General features: G+C 43.9%; 1 protein-coding gene across 1 annotated transcript in view; it reads right to left on the bottom strand.

The window, feature by feature from the left end:
• Positions 1-12,975, bottom strand: part of SH3GL2 (SH3 domain containing GRB2 like 2, endophilin A1) — a 101,950-nt gene extending 88,975 nt beyond the window's left edge. Inside the window, exon 1 of the mRNA XM_055791194.1 lies at positions 12,782-12,975. Within this exon, the coding sequence (XP_055647169.1) occupies positions 12,782-12,826 (45 nt within the window). The 5' untranslated portion in view covers positions 12,827-12,975. The remainder of the gene's footprint in view (positions 1-12,781) is intronic.
• Between the last annotated feature and the right edge of the window lie 485 nt (positions 12,976-13,460).

A 13,460-nucleotide genomic window follows, 5' to 3' on the forward strand; every position in this document is an offset into this window, starting at 1 on the left:
ACAGCACATACATTAGTGAATGTCTCCTATCAACAACCAGGTCACATCCATTGTTCATTTGCAACAACTATCAGTGGCAGATGAAATTTTAGGAACATTTTTGATGACTGTCTTGGTAATGCATTGCTTGCTTGCAACACCTTTGCTATTAAAAGAACACTGTCTGCTTTTGTGAACTGATTTAGCTGCCTTTTAAGTACACTTAAGAATTAAGAGCCATATTACATTGTTTTATAATTTAGAGCAGTTGCAAATGACAGCACCCTTGTTGTTTAAGAATAGATCAGGTGTCAGAACAATACCCTAGGTTTTCCACCTGCAAACCAACCACATTATGTCAGTACAGCCAAGGAGTCACAATTAGTTACAATGAATTAACTGCTTAAATCCCAGCTCCTTGGTGACATTGAGACGGTGCAGAGGAAATCAGGCTCACGAACTCTGCCAGAAATTCCTCAGATGTCAAAGGATGGCACAGAAAAAGAGGCAAAGGTTGCTTTTTCATCCCTCTTGGTCACTTTGCAGCAGAGATGTGGGAAGAAAAATGGTTGCAGAAGAGTGCACTGTAGAGTTTTCCCTGCTGGCACAGGCTGGGGAGGGTTGTGGCAGGAAACAAATCTGTTTTACTAAGCTTTCATTTCTTTTTTTCTCCACCCACCCCACCACCCCCACCCCACCTGATCAAAATCCCATCCCTGAGCTTTTCTGTCAGGAAGGTAGGTTTATCTATGATAGAACAGGACTGAGTTCCCGTATCCTTCCCTTAAGTCTTAGCTTAGCATAAGAAAGCCAGAAACGGCTATCACCTCCTTCTTCAATGTACAGAAGGTAACCTCCAAGGCAAGCCCATGCAAGTAAAAATGGGGCAACAATACTTCAAAGCACTCTGAGCCTCTCGCTAAGGAATACTACAGAGCAAGCTGTCATTAGCTCATCCATGCTTACTCATGCCAGCAAGTTTCAACATTGCGCATCTCAGATCTATAACCACAAACCCAGTCACTCTCAAGGGCAACAGTGGAGACTTTAAGCCAGAAAACTGACACCCCAATCAAATGCTGACTTCTGAAAGTGACACAGCCAGTGTACTGTCCTACTTGCATGATGTTGCATTAGAGAATAGAAAACACAATAAAACCGTCATAATCTTCCTCACATGCTCTTCTATTAAGTCCTCAGTGTAGTGCTAATAAAATTCCTAAAACACAGCATGCAAAGCCAACACCTGGTCCTACTCTTGCCTTTTGCTGGCTTTCTCCTACCTGCTCAATTCAAGTGATCATAAATGCCCTAAGATTCAAACAAACTTCACCTCTGGTTCAGCTGTCCACAAGGCTGTAGTGGTCTGGTCTTCATTCTTTAACAAAAAGCTCATTTGACATGCATGGCTTCTCCCTCAGCTGCTTAATTTACCTTCCCAACTAATTACACTGCAAGAAAATGAATGTAGAGTCTAAAGGAAATACAGTTCTCAGTAATAATATTTTACAAAGGTTTTAAACAATTATCAGAAGGAAATCGGGGGGAAAAAAAGTCTACAGCAGTGAATCTGTTTAAGTTCTTATAGATCAAGAAATTTCCCTGGACACAAGGGTAGTTAATCTGCAAACACAAATGAGAAAAATATGGAACTAGAATACTCTGGTTTATTGCAGCTTCATTAAATTTTCAAACCTCTCTTGCTCCAATGTGCTGTGCAAGAAGAGAGAGAAAAAGTCCTTCACAGAATACAAGTGAACAAGCACACACAGCACCATGTCTGCATGCGTCTAGAGAACCTTCCAAACCTGCTCAGGAAAACTGCCTACTTTTTGTAAAAGTTGTTAAAAATCCCATATAGCTGATTTTAATGTACAATTTGGGAAGTCATCTTGTTCTCAAGATGAGAGGAGTAAATCAGCAATTATCCTACCAGAGACAAAATCACAGCAACTGAAATTAGAGTAACACCTGCCCTCGGACATCACTGAATTTTCTCCTATAGTTTGGCAGGTATTTTCAAATTTAAGTCCATCCATGTTCCAATTTGTTTTTACCTCAGGAACTTACTTTATTTTTAAAATGGATTCTGCAGTGGTACCAGTAGGCTCCAGTCAAAAAAGTCAACCCAAGCGTGCTCGGCTGCTTTCTTGGCCAGTATATCTGTGATGAGCATCAAGAAACACAACAGCCAAAACCCCAGCTAAGCTCCTGGAGCTGAGGTTTTCTAGACTTTAAGTGCCACAAGTACATGTATGTCCAGAGATTAACAGTGATATGAGGAAGGACAGATAATTTAGTCACTTACGCTAAGCACTGAGCAACACAGAACAGAAGGATAGCTGATTTTCTAAAAATACACTGAAACCTACCTTAAGAGTTTGCACCAATGCTTTCTCACATTAAAGTCTTCCCTCCTACATCAGGGTTACGGAGAAGCAAGACAAATGGGGACAACCTTGCCTTTCATCATGAAAAGCCATATATGTGTATAGCTAATAAATCCATTAGCGCATTTTGCCTTTGCAACCCAGCCAGGTGCTTTCAGTCACTGACAGCACCTCAGGCCCCCACGCATACGTCACAGCGCTGCAAAGCCCCAGGAACATGCTGACACAGAGCTCAGCTTCTGCCCAGGACAGTTCCGAACTTCACTGAACTGTCTGAATGAGTCGACGCTTTGAAGCAGGCGCTTCGCTGATCAAAACCCAGCAGAACCTTTAGCAGTCAGCACTGGGGAAACTTTACACGTGCAAAACACAAAGACTCTGCCAGCCTACTCAGGACAGCAAACACTCCCTAGGGGAAGGAACAAGCACCTGAGTCACGGAGAGCTTACTTTCCAGTGACTGTCCAGCACTTTTTGTTAAGATTATTCCCAAATCAGAGCCATGGATTGGAGGAGTATTTCCTTTACCTTATTCTTCCTCCCCATGAGACAGGAAATCTGCAACAGATGGGATCATCATCATCTTAGAAACAATGTAGGCTTTTCCCTTCCTTAGTCACATTTGATTCTATGCATACCAACGGACACCATTACATCCACACTTACCCCTTTAACCCACTGGTGTTATTTAAGCTGGATATGATCAGGAACTGAGGATCCTGGACACAATAGGCTAATGAAGCAGCAAATAGAAAGTGCTGGCTTCATTCACTAATACCTGCCACTTCTGCCTCTAGCCAGAGTCACTCCTACATACCAGCGCACAGAATTTGCCTCTGCTACATTTTCGGGGATTCCTCTTGAGGACCTTTCCATTCTTTAATCCTCTTTCATCTTCCTTTGGAATATCTCACTCCCCTCCCATCTTTACAGTTAAATAAAAACCAGAATTCTCTCCAGAGAATACCAAAACCCTGACATTCTATTTCAAACATTACAGGTTTTTTGGCCACCACAATGTAGCCATTCTGAAATGTGCCAATCCAGACCTTGGAGGAGGGACGTGACATCCGTGAACACTACACATCCCAAATAAGCCTGACTTAAATTATTTTGAATTACAACACTGCAAAACAAAGAAAAAAAGTCATGTATCTTCTGCTATCAGGTATTTGTGGCTCTTACTTTAGTTAGAGAATTCCATTCCTATCATGCAAAGCTTAATTTTTGCTGCCATGTGCCCTTTTGTAGCAGTTTACATAGGTGATGTAATCTTTTTTTTTTTAATGCAGAAAAAAACATTTTCCTCTACCAGTTTTGTCCAGTTTGTTTCACCTATCTAAGCTTGCCTCTGCTTTCAGCAATTAAGTCTTCTTCTCCTCCAGAAACTCCCATTTTACCTGTCTACACTTAAGACAGGGCAGACGTATGGTACATTATGCCTACTACCTGCAAGTCATATTCACTTCTGACAGCAGTGGAACTGCCTCATATACAGCAGGATGGTTTTCAGCACTTTTGTGGAAAAGGAAGGAGACTTCCCTGCCAGCCTCAGAGCAGTATGGTCATAGTTTAAAAAACAAATTTAAACTTAAGTAACAGAAGTACCATAAGATCTAGCCATCCTTCTTGAGACAAACTTCCACGTGTTAATGCTAGTGGAAGGCTCCTTGGATGACAGAGTCTAATCAGTAAACCATATATACACGTGTGTGTGTGTGTATATATATATATATATATATATATATATATATATATATATATATATATATATTCTGCATGTCAAGGCACATTGCCACATTCAAAGGTTTTGGTTGCTAAAAATACCTGCAAGTTGTTGAACTTTCCTTGTGCCTCAGCTCTGTTTTAAACATCCTTACTTCCTTTCATTACAGCAGAAAGTAAAATCAAATTCCATCTGTTCCTGACAATGCAAAAAATGGCATGAAGCAACTAACAGACAGCTCAGTTAGGACCTGCTCATAAGTACTGAAACCTCCTTTCACTTTAAGCCAGACCCACATTTAACTAACTCTGATTTGACGCCAAAGATAGCATTCCTAGAGAAATACAAATTCAGCTGGTGAACTGGTTGAGAAAAATACATGAACTGGTCATCTTTAATGCCTTGGCCAGCTCTGTGCAAACACTCTTATTCCAATGGAAGGACGGGGCCTAGTTGGCTGTCCTCAGATCCCTTTCCAAACAAAATCAATTAAGCTGAAAAGCTGTTCATCTACTGGGAGAATGAAATCCATCCATTTTAGAGTTATACTTGTAAAATTGCAGCACGTCAAGTTCAGTCCTTAGACGATGATGCTATAACTTTCCAAGACAGACAAACTCTTAAGTGACTCATCTGAAAGAAAAACATTATTTTTGACATTTATACCTTATGAATTATTAACTCGTTTGCTGCATCTAGATTGATTTTACATGAAAAGGATTTTTTGGCATATATCTTGAAGACTGAAAATTGTACAGACTGGAACAGAACTCAGCAAAAGTACCTAATTGGCTAGTTTTGCTTAAAAGAGCTGTTAAGTCTACTGAAAGACATGAAAGATAAAATCAAGAATAATTTCCAGAATTTTCTTTCTAAGGAAGAAAACCCAACAACTTTCATTCCTTTTGGAACCCCTTTTCACACTATTTTGTTGTGGTGGCACTCTTCCCCACAGAAGCAGATCAGAAATGATGTCTAATGCTCAAGGACACTTTAAAATGGAAAATAAATTGTATCCTCCCTGTTACTGCACAACACCATACCTATTTCTTAATACAAAGGTGAAAAACAAGCCCTATTTTAAAATGTTTAGATAAACTGTTTTAATATTTAAAGACCTTTTGCGGCAAGTAAGAACTGCAATTTAGGCAATCAAAAAATTAACAATTGGTAGATAAATACATAAATAACACAAATGACTAAAAAATCAAATTCACAAAAAAAAAAAAAAAAGGCAGAGGAGGATATAAACATTTTAACAGTGTAAAGTGCTTTTCTGCCATCACAGCAGGGGGAAAAGCCAACACTTTTCTCTATTTTAGAACTTCTGCTTACAAAGGATTCGGTACAGTATCCCCATTTGACAAAGTGATAACAAACCCAAGGAACGTATGACCAAAACACAGCCCAATGGGAAATCACATCAATACGATACCTGCTGTTTTGCTGACCATGAACCCAGCGTGGCACCTATCTATTTTGAAATAGTGGCATATTTACTTCACCAGCCCTCCTCTGGTGACAGGCCCCTTAACCAAGCCAGTGGTTGACTTTCTCGTTCTTTCAGGAGCCCCTCTGGCATCACACCAAGCCACCATTACAGGCTGCCACTAGCAAGGTTACACTGCTGCTGCTTCTTGGTGTGACCCAAGTGATGTTGCAACGACTACTTCAGCTAACAATTTCAGTCTATGTAATAGGAAATATTTTTTAAAACAGTATTTAGTTATATAGATATGCCCTCCATCATGGGCACAAGAGCACCATCAGTAATACATCTGTTACAGCTACATACACATGACTCACTCTGTCCAGGTCTGCCACGGTGGTTTCCATCCACAGACAAGCTGAAATTATGCTGAACTTCAAACAGCCGCTTCTCATTTTTTATTTTCTCCTATGCACGTCTACAGAGACTCCATAAAGGGAAAGCTTATGAAAAACATTTGCACAGTATATATGAATTTCCATCTTTTCTTTTTTCACTTCAGAAGAAAAAAAGGTTATTTTAATTCCCATCACTTCTATGACAGATTGGATGGATTCCTGTGACATGTGCTGTAACCTCGGGTTTAAAAAAGCTACTATTTTGTCTCCAGGATTAAGTGCAGGATTAGACAAGCACTGAAGGCTAGGTAATTCTGCTGTGGCAAAGATCGTCACAATAATACCATGCTGTCGCTCAGTTTTCTTTTGTCTGCACACCTACAGATATTTAAGACAGAATTGGCACCACCATTGTCCATCAGGGACCACTAAGTGAGAAGAAAATGAAGACCACAGTCACAGAAATTGCCAGAAAGCAGCACAAAGCTTTTTAGTTGCAGGAGAAAAGGTTGTTGAAAAGATGCTTCAGCTGCCCTTGAAAGTACCACACACTTTCACTGGGCCATGGGCCTGCTTCATCAAGGCATTTTCCACCCGATGCTGTCGATTTGCAATTTCTCTGCAGATGCACTACAGAGTTGCAACAGTCCCTTGTGGCCTGCAAAGCAGATTTTCAACTCCCTCCCTCCTGTTGAGCTTTTAAAAGTCAAAGACTTCACTGTCACACTAATAGGTCATGACAGTATATGTTCAAGCCCCTCAACCCTCCATCCTCCATAACAAATGTCTAAGACCAACCCGGCACCTCCCTTCCATCTGCACTCCACAGCATGTAGAACTACAGAATGTTCTGCACAGTAACCGCTGCAAAATCTGGGGTTTTTTTTTGGTTAAACCTGTTTGCACTGCTTCAGCACCTTCATAAAGCACACTATCAATCAGTATGTTAGTCATGGTCACCAGGGCACACTTAAGTGTTAAAGACACTGTTTTGCATGAATGCACAAGAGCAGCAGCTCTTCCTTGCTATGTAACATCTCCAGCAAAGATGAAAGTCAAGATAACAAATAAAAAATCTGATGCAGGCTGTGTTTTGAGCATCGCTTCCACAGATATTCTTTGCCTCCGCAGATCACTGAGAGAAAAATTGCAGATGGGCGTCAATCAGTGCTCCAGCTTTATATATACATACATATTATACATAAAAAACGGAAACTGCATATATCAGTTGGAAAGATACTGTAGCAACAGGTGCTTGAGAAATCCTAGCCCCTAAACAAGCTATTATATTTTTTGTACACAAAGCAACAGTTCTTTCAATTAGATTCAGAAACAGGGTTAGAAATTGGAACAGGCTTTTTAGGCCATCAACAACTCAGAAGGGTTACACAGCATCCAACTAAAGGGCAATTTAGATTACAGTCAATTTTTCACCCTTTCAATTATGTAGTATCAATAAAAGGACACATGGGAATGATGCCAAATGTGAATACTGTATCTGGCAATCAAGCCAGAGTGCACAAACAGAAAGAGTCTCCCCTACCTGCCGCAGAAATAATTCCCTCCACAGCTAAGTAAATGCTTTCCTCTAAAAATAGTCTTTATTCCCAGATCAAAAATTTCCTTCATCTCAAAACGTACCACTCTGCACTGACAGAACCAACAGACTGTTGGTGGTACATGGCTCTTGAAGAGAAGTCTCTAATACCCAGTCTGGGCACTATCCTGAGAGCCACAACACCTTGCAAATGGCTCTCTTTCCTCTACCTGCTCACAAGCTTCCTCACCACAGGAGGATGGAGCTCTTTTGCACCCAACATAAGCAACACACAGTGCAGCAGACACACCAGGAAAAATACAGCATTGTCCAGCTTCACAGACCAGCTCACATACATACATGGGAACTGAGCATAACCTGCTGGGCAAGGCTGAGGCAAAACATGGAAGGACACAGGCAGACCCAGTGTGAGCCCAGCTTCAGTCACAGTGAGATGGAAAAGCCACGGGGACGTGCTTTTACTGGAAAAATCCATGTGACAAGCATGCACAGGTCCCACTCAACACCGTGGGACAGTCAGGAATATATGAATATGGGACTTGATGGGGATTTAGGGAAATACTGGTATCAACACATCACTGTCCACATTCTCTATCAATACGAAAGGAATGGTATATCAATTGGTTTGTTGCAGTTTGAGAGTTTAGCAAATGTGGAACGCATGCTGTGTATAAGGGATTGCTTCCCTCACCCCAGTGAAAAATATTTTACACATTTCTGACCAACGAATTTAACAAACATTCAGCTAGATGAACCACAACATAAAAATCATTTGACAAGGTGATGAATTTCTGTCACACTCATATTCCCACTGATTTCAGTGGAACTACTCTCATGGTTATAGTGGTCCACACAGAAGGTTTGCTGGATCCACACTAACCAGACACTCTTCCAGGGCATTTTCAAAAGAGATTATCAACAATTTCAAACTCTGCCTCAACCCTAATGTGCTCTTCTTTGTGAATGAACCTATATAGGCAGATCTGAATCAATGCGGAATCCCCATGATGTGGGTAATACCACAGCAAGGCAGGAGTCTCATTTGCTTCTTACTAAACACTAGGGTCAGTCGCTCACTGTGCTCTTCACAGGCTGCCTTGTTACAGAGGAAGCATAGTATTTTCCACCTGAAAACCAGGGCATGTAACAAGTTACTGACAACTACGAGTGGAGTAGAAGTTGTGTCTTCAGCTGTTTCTGTCAGTAATAAACCTGTCTCTCTATAAAACTGTGCAAACTGGCGACTTCTGTCCTAGTGTTAAGACAAATCATGTTCTATCATAAAAGCAGAACACAGTGGTAGGAAATAAATCATATTACAGGCCTTTTTGTTCAAATCACCACATTCAGACTGATGTTTAAATGTCAGTGGTTCCCAGGGGAAAGTTGGATGTGGCCATTCCCAGGAGTTTTGTTCACTTCTTTCTGTATGAAATTATTTTCTGAAAGCTTAGTCTTGACTGTGCCTCACAAGAGCCATATTATACAATGAATGCAGTCATGTGGAAACAAAGCTCACGCTATTTTAAAACAACTCTGTTCAAATGCCCCAGACTGTCAAATCTGTATGACCCAAAATTACTCTGGTGGTTTTAAAACTGTATACAGACCTATAGGAAGTAACAGTCTTCTTGGTCACACTGACATAGCACTAATGGCAGAGGATTTTGCAAGCCTAAATAAAAAAGGGACCTTTTGGTGGCACACCACTTAGCTGCCCATTTCTAGAAAAAAAACCTTTGGAGCAGGATGTCTGACAGATTTGCAGCAGCACAGTTAACATTCAAATAGCGTTACTTCTTCCTAAGTGTTCTGTGGGTAACAGTTATACAAGAATGATTTATTAAAAAAAAAAAAAGTCAATATCTATAATGAAAACCAAGAAAGAACTTGAAAAACAGAGGATATTAATTAACCCTTACAAACAGTTAACAAGACGTGGCCTTGGGAGAAGGAATAGACACCATAAATATGTCAAGCTAAGAAATAACGAGATAAACACCAGGAGAAATGGTTAATGAGACCAGACAGAAAATTTCTTGAACTATGTTAAATTACCCTAATTGGCACACTAAAAGATCCACCCTCGAGCAAAGACAGCCACCTACTAACAAAGCCCCCTCTCCACAGAACATGCGCAAGAGTATTATACCTATAAATGAAGACACTCCTAGAACAACCGAGAATTAAGTGTGATTAAACATAATTATCAACAAATGTTCAAAGAGTATAACATGTTTCACCATGTGTTAAGAGGTGCACTAGCTTTGTGGATTTACCACCTAGCACCCATCTTTGCACAGACAGGCAATAAACAAGCATTGCGACTCTGTGTGTGGATCGGTTCTTGCATGCCAGGTGAAGAACCCAGATTTGGGATAAAGTAGTTAATAATCTAACCTGTTCCATACCTGTCAATCTAACACCTTGTAATTCTGCATGAATGTCATTACTTCCAGGCTGACCCTCCTTTTACAAATTCAGGAATATTTCTTCTAAACTTTATGATGCCACACAGAGGTAAAACCATTGAAGTTTTTATGAAAGGCAAAAGGGTGAACACTCCACTCATTCTGGAAGGAGCAGCTTCCTCCTGTTTTTCAATGACTCCCTGCTGTTGCAGTTGGTGCACGGAATTTGACAGGCATTAAGTTCTTCAGCATGGCTTCTAGTAAAAAAAACAGAATGGCCCTATTTCATGCAAGCTAGTTTGACATTTTACAAGTCAGAAAACGATGAATGAAAGCAAAATGCTTACATTGTATAAAATAATCCAGACACAGAAGTCACATAATTTTAAGCTGTGCTATGGAAAGTGGGCTTCTGGATGAGAGAAAAACTTCTTAAGAACATTAAAATTGGGCCACAAATCTTTACACTTTTAACTGGAACTGTATTTTGTATTAACAATATTGTACACTCATGATCATAAACTCTCTGTGTATAAGGGGTACTGACATTACAACAAGAAAAATAGCATTAAAGATATAAAGAAACTAAACCAAAGACTTCAAGACTTCACAATGCCGAACTGGGTTAAAGAACATAGCAACCTGAGAAATAACTTGAAATTGTTTCTGGTATGATTTAGGGCTCTATTATGACAGCACATCATACACATGAGCTTACATGAATAAGAACCAAAGGGATAATCGAGAATTTTTAAAACTTCCAAACTTTGGTCCTATCTGGGAAGCTTCATTCATACCAGCAATGTCAATCCATGTTTCACCTGGGGATTAACCCCTAGCCAAAAGGATTACTCCCTAGAGTAAGGTCAGCACGACTAAGTCCTGGATTTCTCACTCATACTGAAAACAAGCCAATAAACAGATCAGTCTCGCAACCTACTTGTGAGTCATTCCCGTCTTCATGGCCTGCATACACACAGTCTGTGAAAGTCAAGGCTGGGCCCAAAAATTCCTGGGTCATCTGATGTCAGGCTGCTAAATCTGGCATCAAAAACATAGTTTTTTGGTTTCAGCCAGCTAAAACCTTTCCTTCTAAATGACATTATTGCTGACAATCAGTGTGGGAGTGTCGTCTGAAGGACAGAACAGCATGCACAGACCTCTCACACCATGGGCCCTCCAAAAAAGATGTTTACCTCTGCTGCTGTGGAGGCATGGTCATTAGTTTACAATCATAGCGAACTGAGACTTCTGTTATTAAAAAGTGAACTTCAGCTTGCCTGCTTGCTAAATGTGGATAACACAGACATGTAGTTCTTACTACCAGAACTCAGTACCGCAATGATGATTCCTGGGCTTCTGATAGCACTGTAGGTAGTAGGGGGAGAAATAACAAAGCAGCAGCAGCAGCAGATGGGCACTGCAGGATGGGCTCAGATACCCTTAACTGCTCCTTCCTACATCTGTCATGAGTACAGCCGGTTTCTTGTGAAGCTTACTTTAACAACGATGCAGCTCAATGTGGTATGAAAGGTGAGACACAATGTCATTTGATGCCTGCATGAGCACCTGCAGGACCTGACATATCCCACTGCATTTAGAATCATAATGGGTATTGCTGCGAATGCAAGGCACTGAGAATCAGAATTTGGATGAGAGCTTGTATTAAGAATTTTTCTTTCAGTAACGTTTCCCCACAGTGCAACAAGAGATGAGATGGATGACAAAGGGAAAAACACAGGTGCTGAAAGCGTAACAGCTGCTGCATCTTGCATGCCTGCACCTACAGACCGCTTACAGTGACCAAGACTGGTACCTGAAGATGCCTGCAAACACAATTAGTAGGAAATAACCAGGATTTTTGTACTTAGTTGTAAGCAAACTAAAAAAAAACCAACAAAAACAAAAAAAAAAATCAACCACAAAAAAGTCACATAACGCTGGTCTTGTTCTCAAAACTCTGAATTCCAAAAAAATTCCCCTGACTTCTATGAAACCATTTTAGATTTATCGCCAAAGCATGCTGAGTCAGAACCTAATTCAGAAACAGTACCCTTACAGAATACAACACAGAGATTCTGTATTATGAAACAACTCTAAGATTGGTGAAGCATCCACTCTGACCTTCCTGCAATATCACACTGTGCCTAAAGCAACAGGACCAAACCTCAACATTCAGATTTCAGCTGTACTCTGGAGCCGGAAAACAGAACAAAAAGGTAATGTTTATTGCTGATTTACAGTCAGGCTCGCCAGTGGGAACACGGCGTGCAGCCCTCGGTAAAGAAGGTCCGAGGCCCGCGGCCACCCTGGCTGCCCACAGCCCCGCCGTGCCCCACCGGCCCGCCGGGCCAGCTCAGTGCCCGCTCCCGCGCCCCGGGAGCCCCCGCCCGCCTGTCGCAGCGCTGCCGGAGCCGGAGGGCGACGGGGGGGGCGGCGATGCGGCCGGCCGGCAGCCCCTGGCCTACCCACGCGTGTACTGCACAGCCCACTCGCTGAGGGAAACCTGCGCACTCACACAAAGCCCCGGACACCCGTGCAGACCCACCCACACTCGTGCACATTCACGCACCGTGCACGTTCGTGCACGTTCGTGCAAATCTGTGAACCACGCACACGCGCGCACCACGGACACCCGTACACATTCACGCACTCGTGCGCGCGCACATCACGCACACCCGTGCACAACATCCGTCCAAGCGCACTCACCTTGCACACGCGTGCACGCCCACGCACACTCGTGCGCCTCGCACACCCGCGCACGTTCGTGCGCCTCGCACACCCGTGCATGCCCACGCACACGGGCGCAGGGCGCACAGCCGGGCATAACCCCGCACCGCGCACCCACGCGTGCGCCCCACGCCCGCCCGCCGCCGCGGGGCGGGGAGTACCTGGGTCGCTTTGTGGAACTGCTTCTTGAGCCCGGCCACCGACATGGCGAGGGCGGCGCCGCAGCCGAGGGCAGCCGAGCCGAGGGGAGCCGAGGGGCGATGCGGGGTGCCCGCCTGCCCGCTCGCGCCGCACGCACCGCGCGCCCGGTGGAGGCTGTCAGACGGCGGCGACGGTGCGGGGGTGCCGTGACGTCAGGGGGGTGACGCACCGCCTTCCACCGGGCGCGCGGGGCCGCCCCTCGCCACCGCCCCCCAGGTGCCGGCCGCCCCCGCAGCCACCCGCCGCCGGCGCCAAGCGGGGCCGCCGCAGCGCGGCCGCCGGCCCCAGGGACCCTGCCCGCCACCCCGCCCGCCCGCGGCGGCCCAGCGGTCGGGACCGACGGCCGGGCCCCCCCGCCCTGGAGTGGCCCCAGCACCGGGGTACGCGCTCGCCCCGTGCGGCCCACGGGTGCCGGACCCCGCGGCGGCCTGGCCCTGCGCGGGCCGCGGCCTCGTCTCAACAGCATCGCCGGCCAGGAGCGGGGCGCCTGGCCCCGCACGGCACCACCGGTGTAAAGGAGCCCGCAGGGAAGGAATCGGTGGAACGGTAACGAGGAAAAGAGCTGTAGCAAACGCAGGATCGCTGTGGTCCAGATAGCTGAGGAAACGTTTGTAGCCATACCAGCTCCTTCAGGCCCGC

This window comes from Falco peregrinus, chromosome Z (genome assembly GCF_023634155.1).
Source record: "Falco peregrinus isolate bFalPer1 chromosome Z, bFalPer1.pri, whole genome shotgun sequence".
Lineage (NCBI taxonomy): Eukaryota > Metazoa > Chordata > Aves > Falconiformes > Falconidae > Falco > Falco peregrinus.